We start from the raw sequence: 19653 nt of genomic DNA on the forward strand, positions 1-19653 counted from the left end.
ATCCCACCAGCAGTGAACGAGGGTTCCTTTTTCTCCAACAATCTCCATTTTATCAACATCTGAAAATAACAAATTCTACCTTATACTTGGCAAAGTATTTCTATTAGAAGCACAGAGGCATGAATTGTAGCAATTTAATAACATGTTGAAGGTGGCAACTAGCTGATAGCACAATTTCAAATAACCAACAGAGAATATTTCTTTCCCTAAATGTTAGCAATAGTCAGGAAAATAAAGAGTATGTTATCTGAATTTGTTCTTCAAGTCTCGGCTTAAATGTTACTTCGGGGAGGGCTTCCTTCACCCCCAGGATATGTTAAATTCCCTTGCAGTATAAATACAGAGGCTTATTCCTCCTCTCTTCTGTAAACTACATTATTCTTACAGTTACTTACACACTCCATGCTCCAGAGAGTCAAAGGCTTTCCTTACTCACTAAGCCCTCACACAATGGCTGGCACAAAGCAGATGCTCAATAACTACCTGCTGAATTTAACTGCATGGAGTATGTGTTGTGCAGAAGGAACATAAAATTTTAGGCATCAGTAACACAAACAAAACATATGTTTTTAAATGTCAGAAAAGGTTTCATAAAATCTGTCAAACATTTTTTAATTTACACAAATCAAAAGGGATTTTTGCAAAAGAAAAACTTACCTAAGAGAATAACCAAAATTATCCAGCCAGGTCCCAGACCAGTGGTTCTCAACCTGATTGCACTTTGTCACCTGGGAAATTAGGCTGGAAGTAAAGCCCAGATGATTGATAGGACTTAAAATCTCTCCAGGTGATTCTAATGTTCCGTTAGGGTGAAATACAGCCTAAGACAAAAAACTCAAGGACCTATATCAAGTTTCATAACTATAAAGATCACTATGATAAACAGCAAGAAATTAAAAAGTTAAAAAGGAGGGGAAAGCGAAATGGAAGGGTATGTGTCCAACGGTTGTCAGTTTGTGGTCGGCAAACTGCAGCTCAAGAGCCACATGCAGCTCTTTGGCTCCTTGAGTGTGGCTCTTCCACAAAATGCCACAGCTTGGGTGAGTCTATTTTGAAGAAGTGGCGTTAAAAGAAGTTTAAAAAAATTGGCTCTCTGCCGAAGCCGGTTTGGCTCAGTGATAGAGTGTCGGTCTGTGGACTGAAAGGTCCCAGGTTTGATTACAGTCAAGGGCATGTACATTGGTTGCGGGCACATCCCCAGTGGGGGGTGTACCGGAGGCAGCTGGTCGATGTTTCTCTCTCATCGACGTTTCTGGTTCTCTGTCTCTCTCCCTTCCTCTCTGTAAAAAATCAATAATTTTTTTTTTAAATAAATAAAAAAATTGGTTCTCAAAAAAAATTTCAATCATTGTACTGCTGACATTTGGCTGTTGACTAATGAGTGTGCCGACCACTGGTCTAACCTAATGGTCTGCAATCTGGCCTACAGTGGGAAGCTGCAGGAGTTGAAGGAGGAGATTCTGGCCGATAAATCCATGGCTACTAGAACTGACCAGGATAGCAGAACTGCATTGCATTGGGCATGCTTAGCAGGGCATACAGAAATTGTTGAATTCTTGCTGCAAATTGGAGCAGCAGTGAATAATAAAGATGATGATTGCTGTCATGTTACTGGAAGGCGGGTCTAATCCAGATGCTAAGGACCATTATGAGGCTATAGCAATGCACCAGGCGGCAGCCAAGGGTAACTTGAAGAGGATTCATATCCTGCTGTGCTACAAAGCATCCACAGACATCCAAGACGCTGAGGGTAACACTCCTCTACACTTAGCCTGTGGTGAGGAGTGGAAGAAGCAGAACTGCTGGTGTCCCATGCAGCAAGTATTTACATTGAGAATAAAGAAGAAATGACACCCCTGCAAGTGGCCAAAGGTGGTCTGGGTTTAACACTCAAGGGAATGGCGGAAGGTTAAACAGTTGGATTTGTTCTTACTTTGTATGTTTTCTCGTTGTCCCATGTCCTGGAAACAAATGTACTTCATGCATAAGACATCATCTATGAATGATGAAGTTTTTTCACCTTCAAAGTCTTATAAACATTTTGAATATTGTTCCTGAGATATTTGTTCTTCTGAGTTTACAATTTGCTTCCCAGGCATGTAAAAATTGTTGAAATTGTTCTATTGTTGATGTATAGTCTATATAGCATTTTGGTTAATTTTGAGTGGTTCTGTGGCTATTGTGAGACTTTAGCACTCTCCCGTGCACCCTGTCTCTCTGAAGCAGAACCACCCAGCAGCCTCAGGCCAGTTATTCTGCCAAATGTTTTAAGGTGGATTCCAGAATGTTCCTTCTGTCTAGCTGAAACACATCCTAACTTGTTTTGCAAGCTCACTCAGAGGCCTATAGCAAAAATTGCTGTTTTTTCAGCAGTACATTTAATTTCTTTTTGTTATGGAAGGAATAGTTACATATTTTAGAGGACCAAATTTTCAGTTGGAGGGCCTGTTATTCCAACTATGGTATTCAGAAGCACTAAAATGATGAAAAAAAATGGTAGCCTGTGTACCCATGTGTCTTTTTAATAAGCTGTTTTCCTCCATAAAATGTGTTTTTTTTAAAAAGTTTAAAGTACCTATATTAAGTCATCCTGAATTGAAATGAATGTAAAGCCTGTTAACATGCTTTATTACAAAAAAAGTACTTGATTTGTATTTCAGAAACTAAAAAAATAAAATGTTGAGAGAAAAAAAAGATAAAAAGGAAATTGGACAAACATTTATCTAAAACCAGTAAGTTTCATAACAAATTAGAAACATTTATAATTGGTGCACAGAATTCAAGCACCCGGGGAGGGGGAGGTCCCTCAGTCCTGCCTGCACCCTCTTGCAGTCTGCGATCTCGGGGATGTCCAACTGACAGCTTAGCACTGATGGACATCCTAGCACTGCCACGGAGGGAGGAGACTCCCGCCACTGCTGCTGCACTCGCCAGCCGTGAGCTTGGCTTCTGGCTGAGTGGCACTCCCCCATGGGAGCACACTGACCACAATGGGGCAGCTCCTGTGTTGAGCGTCTGCTCCCTGGTGGTCAGTGCACATCATAGTGACCGGTCATTCCTCCATTTGGTCAATTTGCATATTAGCCTTTTATTATATAGGATAAGTAAAATAGAACGTAATCAAGGAGTACAGTATAAAAAAATTAATTTAGCCCTAACCGGTTTGGCTCAGTGGATAGAGGTCCCAGGTTCGATTCCAGTCAAGGGCAGGTACCTGGATTGTGGGCACATCCCCAGTAGGGGTTGTGCAGGAGGCAGCTGATTGATATTTCTCTCTCATTGGTGTTTCTAACTCTCTATCCTGTCCCCCTCCTCTTTGTAAAAAATCAATAAAATATATTTTAAAAAAATTTTTTAAATCAGTTTATAAATTAGATAATATACTGTGAAAACCATAAGGAATCTACAGAGACATCCACACTATCAAGATGTATATTTTATTCAAATTAATTCACAGAGAGTCTACATGCCAAGAAAACTAAGCACAGAAATGAAACAAGACGGCATTTTCCATAAATAGCATGGAGACAAATGGTAAGCCAAATGGAAAACAAAATGACTCTCACTATCATTCACTGTAATTAATTCCAAGTGGATTGAAGGCTTAACTAGAGATTGCAAAACTGTGTTACTTTAAAAAGACAGTATAGGAGTAGACCTTTATGATTTCAGATTAGCAAAGGATTTCTTAAACCAGACCAAAAGCCAATAAGCACAAAGGAAAAGACTGATAATTTTTTAAAAATATATTTTATTGATATTTTACAGAGAGGAGGAAGGGAGAGAGATAGAGAGCCAGAAACGTCTGTGAGAGAGAAACATCGACCAGGTGCCTCTTGCACACCCCCTACCGGGGATGTGCCCACAACCAATGCACATGCCCTTGACCAGAATCGAACATGGGACCTTTCAGTCCGCAGACGCTCTACCACTGAGCCAAACCAGTTTTGGCAAGACTGATAATTTTTATTTATGCTGAAATCAAATCTCTTATTCATCATAAGACACCATCCAAAGGAAGAAAAAAGGTTACAAATTTGGAGATGGTAACAAATAAAAAGCATTTATAAAGACTTGTATATGTTAGGTCTGATCAAATAATTGAATTGATACCCCATCCCCTGGAACTGACCTTTAGGCCACTTCACAATAGACATTCCCTTTTGCTTAGAACACATTCCACTTGCTAAAACCACATTCCACTTGCTATGGCACTATCTCTCCCCTCCAGACCTTCCCAGGATCCGGACCTGCAGAGAATTCACCACCCAGAAAAAGCCTGCATAGAGTCCTTTAAAAACCTGATTCCCCCAACCTTTTGGGGCTCAGCCCATCTAGTATCCAGATGATCTAATCTACACTAATAAAAGGGAAACAAGCAAATTAATCATCACTCCACTACGCCCACAAGCCATGCCCACCAGCCAATCAGGAGCAAGTATGCAAATTTATCTAACCAAGATGGAGCCAGCCACGGAGCTGGAGCAAGCAAGAGGCTTGGGTTGCCCCAGCAATGGAGGAAGCCAAGCTTACCGCCCATCCTGGCTGGCCCTGGCCTCCACTCAGGGCTACAAAGTTTCAATGATATAAGACTAGAGGTCTGGTGTATGAAATTCGTGCGGGGGGTGGGGGGGGTGAGAGGTGGGGCGGTGAGTGTCCTTCAGCCCAGCCTACACTCTCTCCAATCTGGGACCCCTTGAGAGATGTCCGACTGCCCGATCCTACTGGGATTGGGCCTAAACAGGCAATCAGACATCCCTTCCACAATCCAAGACTGCTGGTTCTCAACTGCTTGCTTTCCTGATTGCCCCTAACCACTTCTGCCTCCCAGCCTGATCACCCCCTAACCATTCCCCTGCCAGCCTAATTGCCCCTAATTGCTCTCCCCTGTAGACCTGGGCCCCCCCCAACTGCCCTTCCCTGCAGGCCTGGTTGCCCCCAACTTCCCTCCTCTGCTGGCCTGGTCACCCCCAACTGTCCTCCCCTGCAGGCTTGATCACCCCTAACTTTCCTCCCTTCCAGGCCTGGTCCCTCCCAACTGCCCTTCCATGCTGGCCTGATTGCCCACAACTGCCCTCCCTTGAAGACTTGGTCCCTCTCAACTTCCCTCCCCTGCTGGCCATCTTTGACCACATGGGGGCAGCCATCTTTTGTGTTGGAGTAATGGTCAATTTGCATATTACTCTTTTATTAGATAGGTTAAGTAAATCCCAACCAAGGGCACTGGCCAGAGCTGAAGCAAGCAGGAGGCTTGGGTTGCCCCGGGCAATGGAGGAAGCCAAGCTTTCCGCCAGCCCTGGCTGGCCTTCGCTCAAAGCCAAAAAGTTTCAATTATAGAAGATAAATAAATCCTAGATACTTCCTTTCGGCCAGCCCTGGCCTCCACTCAAGGAGGCGCTGAAAAAAAAAAAAAAGAAAAAGAAAAAAAGGAGGGGCTGGGACCTTGGGTCACTGGGTGGTGAGGGAGCAGAGCAGTGGGGGGGGGGGGGGGCAGTTTGGAGTGAGCAGGCCAGCAGGGGAGGCTGTTGGGAGTGAACAGGCCGGCAGGCAGAGTGGTTAGGGGCAATCAGGCAGGCAGGCAGGCAGGTGAGCGGCTGGAGCCAGCAGTCCTGGATTGTGAGAGGATGTTTGACTGCCAGTTTAGGAAGTACATCTTTAGAGGGGTCCCAGATTGGAAAGGGTGCAGGCCGGGTGAGGAACTACCCCCACCCCCACCCCTGTGCACAAATTTCATGCACCAGGCTACTACTAAATTTATAAGCCCTTATCACTTTGACCTCATGCATTCTTCCTTCAGCAACCCTAACAGCATCCAGAATATATAAAGACTTCCTATGAATCAAAGTCTCTCTTTTCTTTAAAACTGAATTCTGAACACTGTGTATAAAAATTGGCTGGCTAATCTGTCTCTGGATGACGTCATTCTTCTTCCAGACAAGACTTACATTTGCTTCTGGTAAACATCTAATCTAAGAGTACTGGCAACTGGTTCATAATTATGCTTAATGAATCCAATCAGGGATAGAGACCATTTGAAACTGGACATCAGTCTTTGTGAAGGTCAGTTTATTTCCTGCTCACTGTTACTGCTAAGGTGTATCACAGTCTCAACCAAAACCCTGGGATTTATCTGAGTCCCTATCCTTGGTAAACTCTAATTTTTGAATCCCCTAACCACAGGGTTTGTCAAAAACTCTACTCAAATTCTCAGTTTCTCAACCACTGCATTAGGAATTAGAGGATCACTTTAAGGTAAAGTGGTCCCAAATAAGTGTCTCGTGTAATTGAGCTTCCCTCTTTTCTAGGATCTTGGTTTTTAATTACTTCACTGCCTTGGTAGCTTTCAGTGATTTCAAATAGTTATATATAAATATATATATATATATATATATATATTTTTTTTTTAATTTATTTTTTTTTATTTTAATATATTTTATTGATTTTTTTACAGAGAGGAAGGGAGAGAGATAGAGAGCTAGATACATCGATGAGAGAGAAACATCGACCAGCTGTCTCCCACAAACCCCCCCACCGGGGATGTGCCCGTAACCAACGTACATGGCAATGACCGGAATCGAACCTGGGACCCTTCAGTCCGCAGACCGACGCTCCACCACTGAGCCAAACCGGTTTTGCCTCAAATAGTTATATTTTTTATCTAGCTCTTCTATTATTTTCAGCAGGAGAGTTGATACAAAACCACCTATTTTTAATTATCCTCATGAGTTTTTTAAATAGTATATAGCATCATTCAATTGAAAGGTCTAGAAAAGGGGTGAGGAAACTTGGGTGATTATATCTTCCCTGGGCCATACAAAATTATCAATTTAAAAATTAGCCTGCTATATTTGGACAAACTTTTAATTACTAACTCACCCCTAATGCCTTGGCAGGGCCAGCCCAAATGATTTTGGAGGCCTTATACGGCCTGCGGGCCAGGTGTTCCCCACTCTGGTCTAGAAACAAGAACACTCCAGTAGCAGTAAGCACCAAAAGCACATAAATTTTGGTTTCTAAATGCTATTCCCATTAAAACAAACCAGTACTCCTTGGAGAACTGGCTGACTCCAGGTCTCAGCTTGGGAGATACAAATCACCTTGCTATCAACACCAAAGTTCCTATGTTGAAACATACTCCCCTACCTGAAAAATAAAAAAAATTATTTTAAAATAGAAAGAAAAAAAGCTAATACCCAGATGTGACGGCATTTGGAGGAGGCCTTTGGGCAGTAATTAGGCCACAACAGCAGAACCTCAAGAACAGGTTTGGTGCCCTTAGAAAAGAGACCCCAGAAGCTTGACTCCTCCTTCTCATCTTTCACTGTGACGGCGGTCTATCAACTAGGAATGGGGTCTTCAATAGTCACCAAATCTGTGGGTGCCTTGATCTTGGACTTCCCAGCCTCCCGAACTGTGATAAATTTATGCTGTGAATAAACTACCCAGCCTATGGTATTTTGTTACAGCCGGGGACTAAGAGAGTATACAGTGACAATTAAGTTGTTCTCCCACTTTTGACCCTCAGCTATCCAGCTCCTCTCCCTAAAGGCAATCTCTGTAAACTAGGATTTTGGTATCCTTCAAGATTTAAAGCAGATGTAAAATTAGAAATTAGCCCAAAGCAACAAGCACAAGTGAACTCAGGCCAAAATTTGCCTATTCTGATTACTCTCAGATGGGTCCATAAGAGATGATCAACTAGGCTGTACTTCAAATGTGTTCGCATTTTCTCTCGCCAACTCTGCTTCTGTTCACCAAGCCAATATTTGTTAGGCACTTTATTCTTATTAAGAGAGTTTAACACTATGTTGGCCCAGTGGACGACAAATAAAAACATGATCCTTTCTCTTAAGCTTATACTTATGCTGTGTAGGCAAAGTAGAAAAATATATACTTTCCCAGGATAACCCACTCTCTAATGTCTTCCCTGATCTGAATTCTGCCTAAAATTGAGCTTTGTGGCTCCTCCCCCTCCACCCATCACCATCCCATCAAACCTGCCCTTTTCCTGAATTCTCTCACGTTCAGTTCAAGGTACAGACACTCAAGGGGAAGGTATGTTTGATTAGGGGTGGGGTTAAATAAAAACCTACCAGTAATTTTTACATTCATCCTACATCCAATAGATGAGCAAATTCTAACTGTATATCATAAATATTCCTAAAATTAGGAATCCCCATTTTCATTTAGTTGTAAATCCACATCATCTCTCACCAGGGTCATTAACTGGCCTCATTACCTAAGTCCCTTCCCTCCAATCCTTACTCCAGACCACTATTCTGAATGCTCCCCACAGGCATGGCACATGCCCTTTGCTAATCTGCCCTCTAACTTACCCCTCTCTCACTCCTGCATCCCACTCCGATATAACAGTATCTCTTCTTCCAACCACTCTGAACTTTTTTCAGGTATTTCCACCTATGTTCCACACCTCCACACCTCCACACCTTGTACATACAGTTAATTTTGCTTGGACTGCCTCCCCTTTCCTAATCCTGCACCAACCCATCCGCTAACGCCTCTTATGACAAGGCCTGATACCCTCCCTGACTAGTTACACTTCTCCACTCTGAACAGTTAATCACTCCCTCCACTGTGGCATCACAGACCTTGTACATACTTCTATTATTCCTTGCTGTTGCTGTATTTAACCTAAAATATAAATGTGGTATTCTTTGAAATCCTCATACAGTTTTATAAACCTGGTATCCAACCCAATGCATAACAAAAAAAAATTCAAAAAGGAGGAAAAACAAAATAAATGTTTGTTGTATAACTGAGTGAAGCTTTATCTTTTTCTTCATATTCCCTTCTCGTTTTCTTCTTTTATGATTAGTGCCCCACAACCATGAATTACGACCCAGTCTAAGTTATGTTAGTAAGATGATTTCAGAATTCTGATGCCATGGAAGGAGACAACTCTACCCAAAGACTAAATCAGTGAAGTCTCCAAGTAAAAATAGCAATTTTCCAACAGAACCTCAACTCCGAGAGAAATCTCTCTTTCCAGTACAATCTCATGTCTTCTTGCTTCCTTGGGTTATCCCAAGAGAGTGACAGGTTTCTAAATGAATTACAAGGTTCCTTGATCCTCAGCAGGCCCAATCTAGTCAGGCTGCACACTTTTTGTTTAAGATAGAACAAGTTTCACTACTAGGATGTGTTCATCAAAGAGCCTGAGATGCCTGAGGGCAAAGACTTAGTCTGTAAGGCTTCTTGTGTAGCTGTTTCTCTGAGTGTCTCTTGAATATTACTCATTTTAGGCCTGCTTGACTTTAAACCTTACTTTCTCTTTTTCTGATACTCATTCATCACTTGATATTTATTTAGCACCTACTCTGTGCTGCACACGATACCAGAGCTCTGGGACCATTACCCACAATTTTCTTACTTGCCTGACCTAACTGGTTACCTGACTTATGGCTGAAATGACAACCAGGATGGTGTGGCACGGCTACATCTAGCCCGTTTATCCTGTGCTGGGAGCAAGGCCCGCAAGCTCTCATCTTCCAGTCCCCAGTGGAAAGGGTACATACATTTATACTAACTCAAAAGGTCCCCAGCTACGACTACAGCCTTTAGTAAATTATCTCCTTTTTTCTCTAAATTTTTTCTCTCAATATTCTTATTTTGTTTTATAATTTTTACCTAGCTTTTATTTTTAGAAATATATATATTTTTATTGATTTCAGAGAAGAAGGGAGAAGGATAGAAACATCAATTTTGAGAGAGAATCATTGATCAGCTGCCTCCTACATGCTCCACACCGGGAATCAAACCAGGACTTCCTGGTTCATGGGTCAATGCTCAACCACTGAGCCACACAGGCCGGGCACCTAGCTTCTTTTATAAAGTTGAACATATAATTTTTTCCTTTTCCCTCTTAGAGAAACACCATCAGAAAACTAAAACATCAGACATAACCTGTTTTCTTATTCATATACAGCTCCCAATACAGTGTCTGTGTGTCAGCAGCTCTCCAGAGAAAAAAGTGTTTATCTCTGCTCTACTGGCACTTTCCAGAATTACAAACTCTGCTAATAATTGTGGCAGGTGACAAAACACTTTGCTTGGCCATAAATCACAAGGTAGAAAGAGGGCTTGGTAGAAGCTGAACCTAAAGTAAACACAGATTTCTTATGATAAATTCAAATAAGATATAATCAGAACTGAAAGGGAAGCTTGGAGTACTGTGAGGGGGAAGTTGAAGAAAATGCAAGATAGATCCAGCACCAGTTAAAGTAAAAAATCTAATACTTGCCTAGCTGGTTTGGTTCAGTGTATAGAGCGAGAGCCTGTGGACTAAAGGGCCTCAGGTTCGATTCAGGTCAAGGGCACATGCCTGGGTTGTGGGCTCGATCCCCAGTAGGGGGAGTGCAGGAGACAACCAATCAATGATTCTCTCTGATCATTGATGTTTCTCTCCCTCTCTGAAACTAATAAAAATATATAGTTTTTAAAATCTTATACTAAATACCGTATTCTCCGGCATATAAGACGACCCCCTAATTTTACAGTTAAAACATAGGTTTAGGCCTATATTCGCTGTATAAGACTACCCCCCACTTCCGAGGCAACACCAGTTCTTTTTTTACTGTTTCTTCAGTAATATCATTCCAGGCTTTTATGACAAAGTTACACAAAACATCCAATTGTGGCGCACGCATGTTTCCTCCTTTTGTGAATATCCAGACGATTTTCGGGATCGAGTTGGAAAATTCGTTTAGCGGCATATCGAGACCTTTTTCGGGATATACTCGGCATATAAAACGACCCCTGATTTTCGGTTGACTTTTTTTCGTTTCAAAAGTCGTCTTATACGCCGGAAAATACGGTACTCAACCAACTCACACAGACAAGAGGTGTGTGGAAAATATGATAGTGGAGGGCCAAATCATTTCTGATTACCCCAGTGTGGGGCTGATCACTCCAATTCCTGTAACTATTTATGTGGTACCCAATCCAGACTTATTCTTGTAATGCTTATCTTATTTGCTTGGTAATTTCCTTGGCTGTCTATTTCATCTTTATAATTTCCCTCTGGCAGGCAAAATAAAAAAAATAAAAAAAAAGCAATCTCATGCATCAATTTTGATATTTTTCTAGTGTTATTTTCCAAGGTAGGTTAACTCATTTATCACCTAAAAATAGTCTAAGTATTATACAAATAATACATAAACTCAAGATCAGTTTAATAGTAATGAGACTGTTTCCCCATTTGTATCTCATTTTATGAATGGCAAAGGTAAGGCCAAACAATGAAGGTAATGACCTTTTCCTAAAATCAAAAATGCACTTCTAAAATAACAAGCATCTTATAACACATACATGCCACAAAAACGTGCATCTATATAGTGCTCTATATCAGCAAGTGTCACACACTCTTACCTTATTTAAGCTCCACAATTTTTATTTTACAGGAAGTAAAACAGTATTTACAGGGAGTACTTCCTGAGGGAATTAATATTTATTGAGTACCTACTGTTCTTTGATCGATGACTAACAAATGATAAAAGTTAACACATTATATGCCAGCAACTTCATGATGCACATTGGTTTTTAAAATAGGTGAGATTATTTATTAAATAAAAGATTTTAGGGATCTTGCCAGAATTCAAATTATTACTCATCAGGTCTTGGGTAGGACCCGAGTTTCCCAAGAAGCTCTTAGGTGACGCTGGTGCTTTTACTTAGTGTAAGCTGTAAATTTTATGAATTATGAACCCTAGCTAGCACTACTAAAATAACAAGTATTATAGAGTGCGGGATGTACCGGGCACCTCTCACATCCTTTCACCTTCAATGACTCTGAAGTAATACTATTATCATTTCTACTTGACAAAAAAAGACTAAGGCACAGAAAAGTGAACTTTTAATAGATCGCACGTCTGATAGATGGGGAACCAGGATTCAAACGTAGGCAGACTGGACCCTGCAGGGCATTGTTAACCATTACACTTACATCTAAGTCAACAGTCAGATCAGAACTCAAAGCCAGGGTCAGTGACCTTCGGTACCCATCTCCCATGCCTAGTTCTGCTATAATGATTGTGTCGGGACCACATGAAGCCAGGGAGTTGGAAAAAGAGAAAAACAGAGCTTTCCTCTCAGTAGAGCAGGTGGGGAAGGGTCGGGGCAGTGTCCTGGATCTTCGCGCGAGAGGTCCCAGGGCTGGCTACGGGCGGAAGTCAGAGGGCGGGGCCTGCGCCAGGGAGAGGTTCCGGGTGGGACGGTACCAACGGGCGCCGGGAAGGGGCTTCAGCGTTAGGACTACGTGGCTGCTCCCGCGCCCAGTGCCGAGGCTGAGCATCACTCCGGCAACTCGGCTCTCTGGAGTTGTGAGCGCTGAGTAGCGGGGCTCTCTCAGGCCACCACCGTCTCCTTAAGAGACTCTTCCTCCCGCCCCTCAGCCGAGTGGGAAGCCCCGGAAATGGCGGCCCAGCGGTACCTGGCCAGTCGGGGTGGCAGAGTGTCCAGTCGCTTTACCAACTCCACTGCGCCCCACGCACATCCACCCATTCCTTCGCCGCAGCCCTTACCAGCTCTTTGGGCGGCTTCTCCTGGGTCTTTCCAAACAGCCCCATGGCCTTTATTGAACTCGTCTTGCCCCTTCCGGCTGTTCGCTCCCTGCTCCCAGGCAGGTCACGGGCAGCCGCCGGGGCGGGGCCGGAGAGGGAAGGAGCCCGCCGCCCGGAGAAGGGAGCGGCCGCAGGGAGGGCAACGCGCATGCGCGGCGGCGCGGGCAGGCGGAGCTTTGTCCGGAAGATTGACGCGAGTGCGCATGTGCTGGGAGGGGATTTCTGAAGGGAGGCGGCGCCGTAGGTGTTTTTCCGTGCGATACGGAAGGGAGTCACCTGAAAGGAAGGAACTTATTGACTCCACCTGGTGATTACAGCTGCTCCTGGTACTGCCTGGATGTTGTTGTGCCAGAAATCTGAATCTCCGCCCAGAAAAGGTACAATTACAGCCACTTTCCAAACAGCTTCACCTGAGTCCGGTAGGCCACTCACAGGCTGCAGCCGGATGAGTTGCTCCTCCCCCCTGTTGTCACCACCATCACCTGGTCCCTAAAACCTGAGCATCATCTTCTCTCTCCCCTTCTTACCGGTTCCCAGCGATTGTAAACTTTTCAATACACTGAACTCCAGCCTCTTGTTTTCCATTCCAAGTATCCCAGCTTTTACTCAGGCCGAAGCCATTTCAAACGTGGGTGATATCTCTGTGTGTTCCTAGACTCCAAATGGACTGTGACCTTTATCAGATTCTCAGAAGAATCAGACTAAAAAGGTCTTCTAGATCTCTTTTAGTTGTCCAGTTTGGTTGAGCTACACGGGTAAGCTGATGGTTAGTCACCTCACTTCATGATAGGGAAGAGACCACTTATTTAGTGCAGCAACCCCATACCATCTCATGGGAATATAATATGGTACAACCACCTTGAAAACATATTGGAACTTCTTAAAATACTAAACATAAACCCCTCTTAAGTCATTCCACTGCTAGCTATTTACCCAAGAGGAGAAAATTTATATGGCCTTACAAAGACTTGTACACAGTGTTCGTAGCTTATTTGTAATAGACAAAAACTAAGAACATTCAAGTGTCCATCAATAGGTGAATAGATAAAACCCATTATGATAGATTCATACAATGGAATACTACTTAGCAATAAAAAGACCAAGCTTTTGATAACGTGCATCAACGTGGATGAGCCTCCAAATAATTATTTGAGTGAAAGAAGCCAGAAAAAAAAACCTCTCTACTGTATGATTTCATTGATATATATTCCAGAAATGGAAACTATAATGATAGAAAGTAAATCAGTGGTTGCGAGGAGATGGGTTGGCTTGGAAAAGGAGGAAGAATTACAGAGAGACAAAATGAAGCTTTTATGGATTATATAAATTATCTTAATTGTGTTGGTTTCACAGATGTATATGATGTCAAAACAAACTGGACCCTTAATATGTCAAGTTAATGTCAATCAAACTCAATAAAGTTCTTTTCAAAATAGCAGTATATATTTATTGTAAAAGTAAACCTCCCATTTATACTTCCTCATAGGTAAAGGGCACAAAGAATTCGCACCAACTAGTTAGTGTCAATCTATACATATAAAAGCCTAATATGCCAATTGTCCCTCTGACCAGGGGTCGCATGAGGAACATGGCAGGTGTTGACTGTGATGGGATGGTGGAGCAGGTGAGCGGGGATGCCAGACCAAGGCCAAGCACTGGGTGCTGTCAATGGAGTAAGCCTCTGGTGGTTACTGAAAATACTTTGCTTCCGCACACTGTGGTCCCACCAGACACTCACACCTGCTGCCAGCACCAGAGTCACTTCTCACACCCGCTACCAGTGTCTGGCATTGGCCCTGATTGCCCTTCAGGGCTACTTCACCTCCCCCTGCTCCTGAGAGGTGATTGGGGCAGCAGCCACCTCTCATACCCATTGATAGCACTGGCCCCAATCGCTTTGCACCATTAGCGGGTGTGAGTGGTGCCCGTGTCAGTGTGTGGGAGCAATCTACAGATGGGACGGGATGGAGGGCCAAGGCGGGAGGGGCCAAGACCTGCCCCTGTGCCCACTGCAGCCTTGTGGCCCACAGTTCATTTCAAGGTGCACGAATTCGTGCACTGGGCCCCTAGTTAAATTATAAGTATAGACACAGTTTTGAAATCCCAACAGTATATAAGCCCATCTTATTACTTAAATCCTTGCTAACAATTATTATTAAAAGTATTATTTCTAATTTTCATTTCTAAATGAGCATCTTTTTGTATATTTGTTGGCTACTTTAATTTCTTCTGTGAATTGTCTCTTTGAATCCTTTGTTCATTTTCCATAGAATTGTCTCTCTTCCTGCCACCTTCCCCACTTTCCTTCCTACCTTCTCTCTCTTTCTTTCTTTCTTTTTTTTTTTAAAGGGAAAGAGCTCTTTGAAAATGAGGGTTCTGTGGAATGTTTTAAGGACTTCTTATCTTTTTTTTTTTTTTTTTTTGAGAATGAAATATAAGCCAGCAATTTTTCAGGTAGGAGAACATTGGACTTCCAGTTAGTCAATGGTATTTATTGAATGTCTACTATGTTTCATACATACTACCGAATAGGAAAACTGCAATGAACAAAAAAGAAACCCAAACAATCCTGTGAGAAAAACAGTGGTGATAAATAAAAATGATGGTAATAAACAAAATTGAGCAAATTACTACAAATGTGAAAAACTCTAAATATTAAGAAGAAGAACATGGTGATCAGTGAATCTTTCCTGAGCAGGTGATGTGTAACCTGGGACCAGAAAGATGAACTAGCAGGGAGATGAAGAGTACCCAGTGCAAAAGAAAGAACATGCGCCCCAAGAGCCTTCCCAGTCTCCTGGTGGGGATTTTGGGCCCCAAGGCATTTCAGTTCCTAAAGGGGACTTGTTCTGAAGTTGGTCATCAAGGCCAGAGGCCAGAGTGTGGAGGAAGGTTTAATTTGGCATGTGGCATCTCACTGAACTACGGAGCCCTCTTGCTAGTAAACACATCAATGTAGTTGCTCCTCAGCAACCAGAAGGGCACTGTACATCTTCCACATTTTCTGGGCTCCAACCTCAGAGGAACGTATACCTTCTATTCATGTCCTGACATTGTGTTGGTGTTGGACAAAGTTTAAGCTGTGGGCAATGCTTTTTTCCTATATGGACCTCATGAAGCAGGCACCAGGTCCTCCCACCTGCTAAGACTCACATCTGAGGGGGTGGGAAGAACTAAGTGAGCAGGCATGCTAGCTCTGTGCTCCTGCCAAGCACAGCAAGTGTTTAACAGGATCACCATTCCCTGCCATATGTCACAAAGATGTTTACTCACACACATTTTTAAAGGCTGCATGTGCGCACTCTTCCCGATCCATGAAAAATATTATAAATGCATGCATATCCTTGACTTGAGAAGTCCTGCAATGCCTGATGCTTTTAATCTTTCCCTGATTTTAACATGAAAAATAGGACTGTGTTTCCTCCATTCCCCAGGTTGTCCTTGCTTATTTCAGTCAAATTTTCCATTTTAGGGAACTTCCTGGCTCACTACTATTCCCCACTTACCAGGTAGATTATTAATTTTTTAAAAATATATTTTATTGATTTTTTACAGAGAGGAAGGGAGAGATAAAGAGAGCTAGAAACGTCGAGAGAGAAACATCGACCAGCTGCCTCTTGCACATCCCCTACTGGGGATGTGCCCACAGCCCAGGTACATACATGCCCTTGACCGGAATTGAACCTGGGACCTTTCAGTCCGCAGACCGATGCTCTACCACTGAGCCAAACCGGTTTCGGCACCAGGTAGATTATTAAATGAAATGCTTTGGGCAAGAAAATCACAACCCAATTCCTGGCAGGAATTTTGGTCTAATAAGTCCAAGATACACTTTAATTCCTAAAATTCCTTATTTTATTTATTTACTTATTTACTTATTTATTTATTTATTTATTTATTTTTATTGATTTCAGAGAGGAAGGAAGAGGGAGAGATAGAAACTCCAATGAGAGAGAATCATTGATTGGCTGCCTCTTGCACGCCCTCTACTGGGGATCAAACCCACCATCCTGGCAATGTGCCCTGACTGGAAATAGAACTGTGACCTCCTGGTTCTTAGGTTGATGCTCAACCACTGAGCCCCACAGGCTGGGCGATACACTTTATTTTTTAAAACAGACTGTTAAAATGTTAGATATAAAGTAACCTTTGGAAAGTTGAATTCCTTCCCATAACTTAGAATTTTGAAGTGGATTTATCTTCACTTCTGACTAACCTGCAGATTCCACAGACTCCTAACCACGACTTGAGATAAGGAAAAAAAACAACAACAAAAAAAAAGACCTTCAGTTATCTCTTACCCATTTCCAACCTCCCTCCACCAACCTTCGATGATACTTGTATTAGTTTCCTAGAGTGTGTAATAATAAAGTATGACAACCCAGGATAAGTTTATCCTTTTAATTATAATTCTGGAGGCTATTAGTCCAAAATAAGGTCAGCAGGGCAATGCTCCCTCTTAGACTCTGGGAAGAATCCTTCTCTGCCTTCGCCTCGCTTCTGATGGTGGCCATCAATCATCGGCATTCCTCAGCTTGCAGAGAGAGGCATCACTCCATTCTCTGCCTCTATCATCATAGGGTGTTTGTATTGCTCAGCTTGGGCTGCCATAACAAAATACCATAGACTGGGTGGCTAAACAATAGAAATTTAATTCCTCACAGTTTTGGAGGCTGATATCTGAGATCAGAGTGCCAGCATGGTCAGGCTGTAGTGAGAGCTGTCTTCCTGGCTTGGCCATCTCACTGTGTCCTCACATGGTATCCCTTCCTCTTATGAGGACACTAATCCCATCATGAGGGTGCCACCCTCATGACCTCATCTAAACCTAATTATCTCCCAAGGACCTTATCTCCAAATACCGTCACATTGGGGTTTAGGGCTTTCACATATGAATATTGGGAGGATACTATTCAGTCAGTAGCAATGTTCTCCCTCATGTCTTCTTATAACACACTAGTCATACTAAGGACACCCCCCTAAATCCAGTATGACCTCATCTCTAATTACCTCTGCAATTACCCTATATCCAGATAAGGTCATTTTCTGGACTTCAGCATGTCTTCTGAAAGGATATAAATTCAACCTGTTACAACCCTCATCCATATACATGGGTCCCCCATTTTAGAGAAGGAAGAAGGTGATAGAGGGTGGAGGGAGACTGGTTAGCTGAATCCTTGAAAAATAAACTAATCTCTCTCCTCCATGAGTGGCCCCGAAGTAGAGGCAGTTTCTACTTGGGAAGGTCAAGTAGATACCTGAGGCCTGACTCTAGCTTAGAGGCATACCTTCCCTGAGAAATCAGAAATCACTGCAGCCACCCACATTGCCACTTAGAGCACTATTGCTACCACCTAAGACTCTTCTCATGGGGGACTTTACACACCTTCCTGTATTTTCCCAGAGCACAGCAGAGACAAAGCCTGAATTTAAAAAAAAAAAATTCAATTGAAATATTTAAGCAATACTTAACTAAAGTTTCCAAACACCATCAAAACTAGAAGATTAGCATCCAGTTTACACATTCAATATTATGGTAGACTGGAAAGTCTCTTTTTAAAAAATATATTGATTTCAGAGAGAGAAAGGGAGAGGGAAAGAGAAATAGAAACATTAATGATGAGAGAGAATCATTGATTGGATGCTTCCTGCATGTCCCTCACTGGGGATCGAGCCTACAACCCTGGGCATATGCTGTGACTGGGAATTGAACTGTGACCTACTGGTTCATAGATGGATGCTTGACCACTGAGCCACCCCAGCAGGGCTTCAGTAATATTCAAAGCAGCTTATACACAACAGCAAAAAACTAGAAACAAATGTCCATCAGTAACCAAATGAATAAATACATTGTGGGATATTCATACAATGACATACTACACAGTAATACCATTTGAACTCTGCTGTTTTAAAAGCCCAAGATGCTGCTGTGTTTGGCATTTTCAAAGGTGTCTCCCATACCAGCCTGTGGCAAGAAAGCCAAGAGTCAGCTTGAGGCATTTTGTTCCAGAAAACTGTTGTTTTAGCAACGTGACTCAGGAATTCAGTAAAATGAAATGGAGAACATTTAAACAATAAAAACAGAAGCAGCCCTGAAAATACCAAAATTTCATTTTGCTGTCTGAAACCCTGCTTTGTCTTTGTGACAGGACTTAAGAAAGCTCCAAATAAGTTACCTCTATGGAAACATGTCAGCAGATTCTGCTTTACCAACAAATAGACAATGGTCTCAAAGTACTTTACCAAATGAAAAGAGCAAGGGATTTTACTTTACTAACAGTTGTGACACTGACAGTGTGACACTGTGAATGTAAGTTATTTTTCTACTATACAACCGATGGCATCGTTTATGGCAAAGACTGCTAGGCAATAACCTTTTATAAGGGAGACAAGGAACAAGGTTTCTGTGCCTCTAAATGGGTTTTCTAAGAAACAGAAACTTTTCACTTTGTTAAAATGTTTAAAAGTTAAAAGTTAACAATTTTGAATATCATAAAATGAATTTTCTGACTTCTTTTGCAGATAGTGCTGGTAAAATGTTCTTGTGTGTGATGACACAGCGTTATTCTTGGCAAGTCAATGATACCCTCTCAGGAAATTATTTGCCATGGCTCCCTGGCCACACACCACTGTTTTTTTGTTTTGGTTCCTCCCCCACCCCCCTTCCTTAATACTTTTACCCCTTACTGTCAAACTATTGTAACAATACCTTCCTTGCCTGGCCTTCCATTAGCAGGATCCTCCCCTATTCCATAGTCGCTTTACATGGAGCTTCTATTTTACAGACTAGGAAGCTAGGTTATTAAGCCATTCAAATTCTATGTAAAGTAAGAATGCATTTTCTCTGAGTAAGATTATCATGGCTCTTCATTCATTCAGTAGATGCATATAAAATATTAGATGTCATCAATTAATGAATGGGGAAAGAAGACATGGTATCTATACTAGTATATATACAACGGACTATTATTCAATCGTGAAAAAGAAGGAAATCTTGCCATTTGTGACAACATGCATGGGCCTTGAGGGCATTATGCTAAGTAAAATAAGTCAGACAGCAAGACAAAACTATATG

At 42.2% G+C, this 19653-nt stretch overlaps 1 protein-coding gene and 1 pseudogene across 4 annotated transcripts in view; one reads left to right on the forward strand and one right to left on the reverse strand.

Annotated features, from left to right (window-relative positions):
- LOC118717627 (E3 ubiquitin-protein ligase RNF103) overlaps positions 1-19653 on the reverse strand; it is a 72093-nt gene that overhangs the window by 27462 nt on the left and 24978 nt on the right. Inside the window, exon 1 of one of the 4 annotated variants that reach the window (XM_036435945.2) lies at positions 12540-12867. The exons of 1 other annotated variant lie outside the window; for it this stretch is intronic. In XM_036435945.2, coding sequence (XP_036291838.1) covers positions 12540-12728 — 189 coding nt within the window. In that variant the 5' untranslated portion in view covers positions 12729-12867. 2 more of the 4 variants (XM_036435946.2, XM_045580970.1) reach the window with 2 other exon arrangements.
- LOC118717730 lies at positions 924-2485 on the forward strand (annotated as a pseudogene).

Source organism: Pipistrellus kuhlii, unplaced genomic scaffold (assembly GCF_014108245.1).
Source record: "Pipistrellus kuhlii isolate mPipKuh1 unplaced genomic scaffold, mPipKuh1.p scaffold_m20_p_13, whole genome shotgun sequence".
In the NCBI taxonomy this organism is placed as follows: domain Eukaryota; kingdom Metazoa; phylum Chordata; class Mammalia; order Chiroptera; family Vespertilionidae; genus Pipistrellus; species Pipistrellus kuhlii.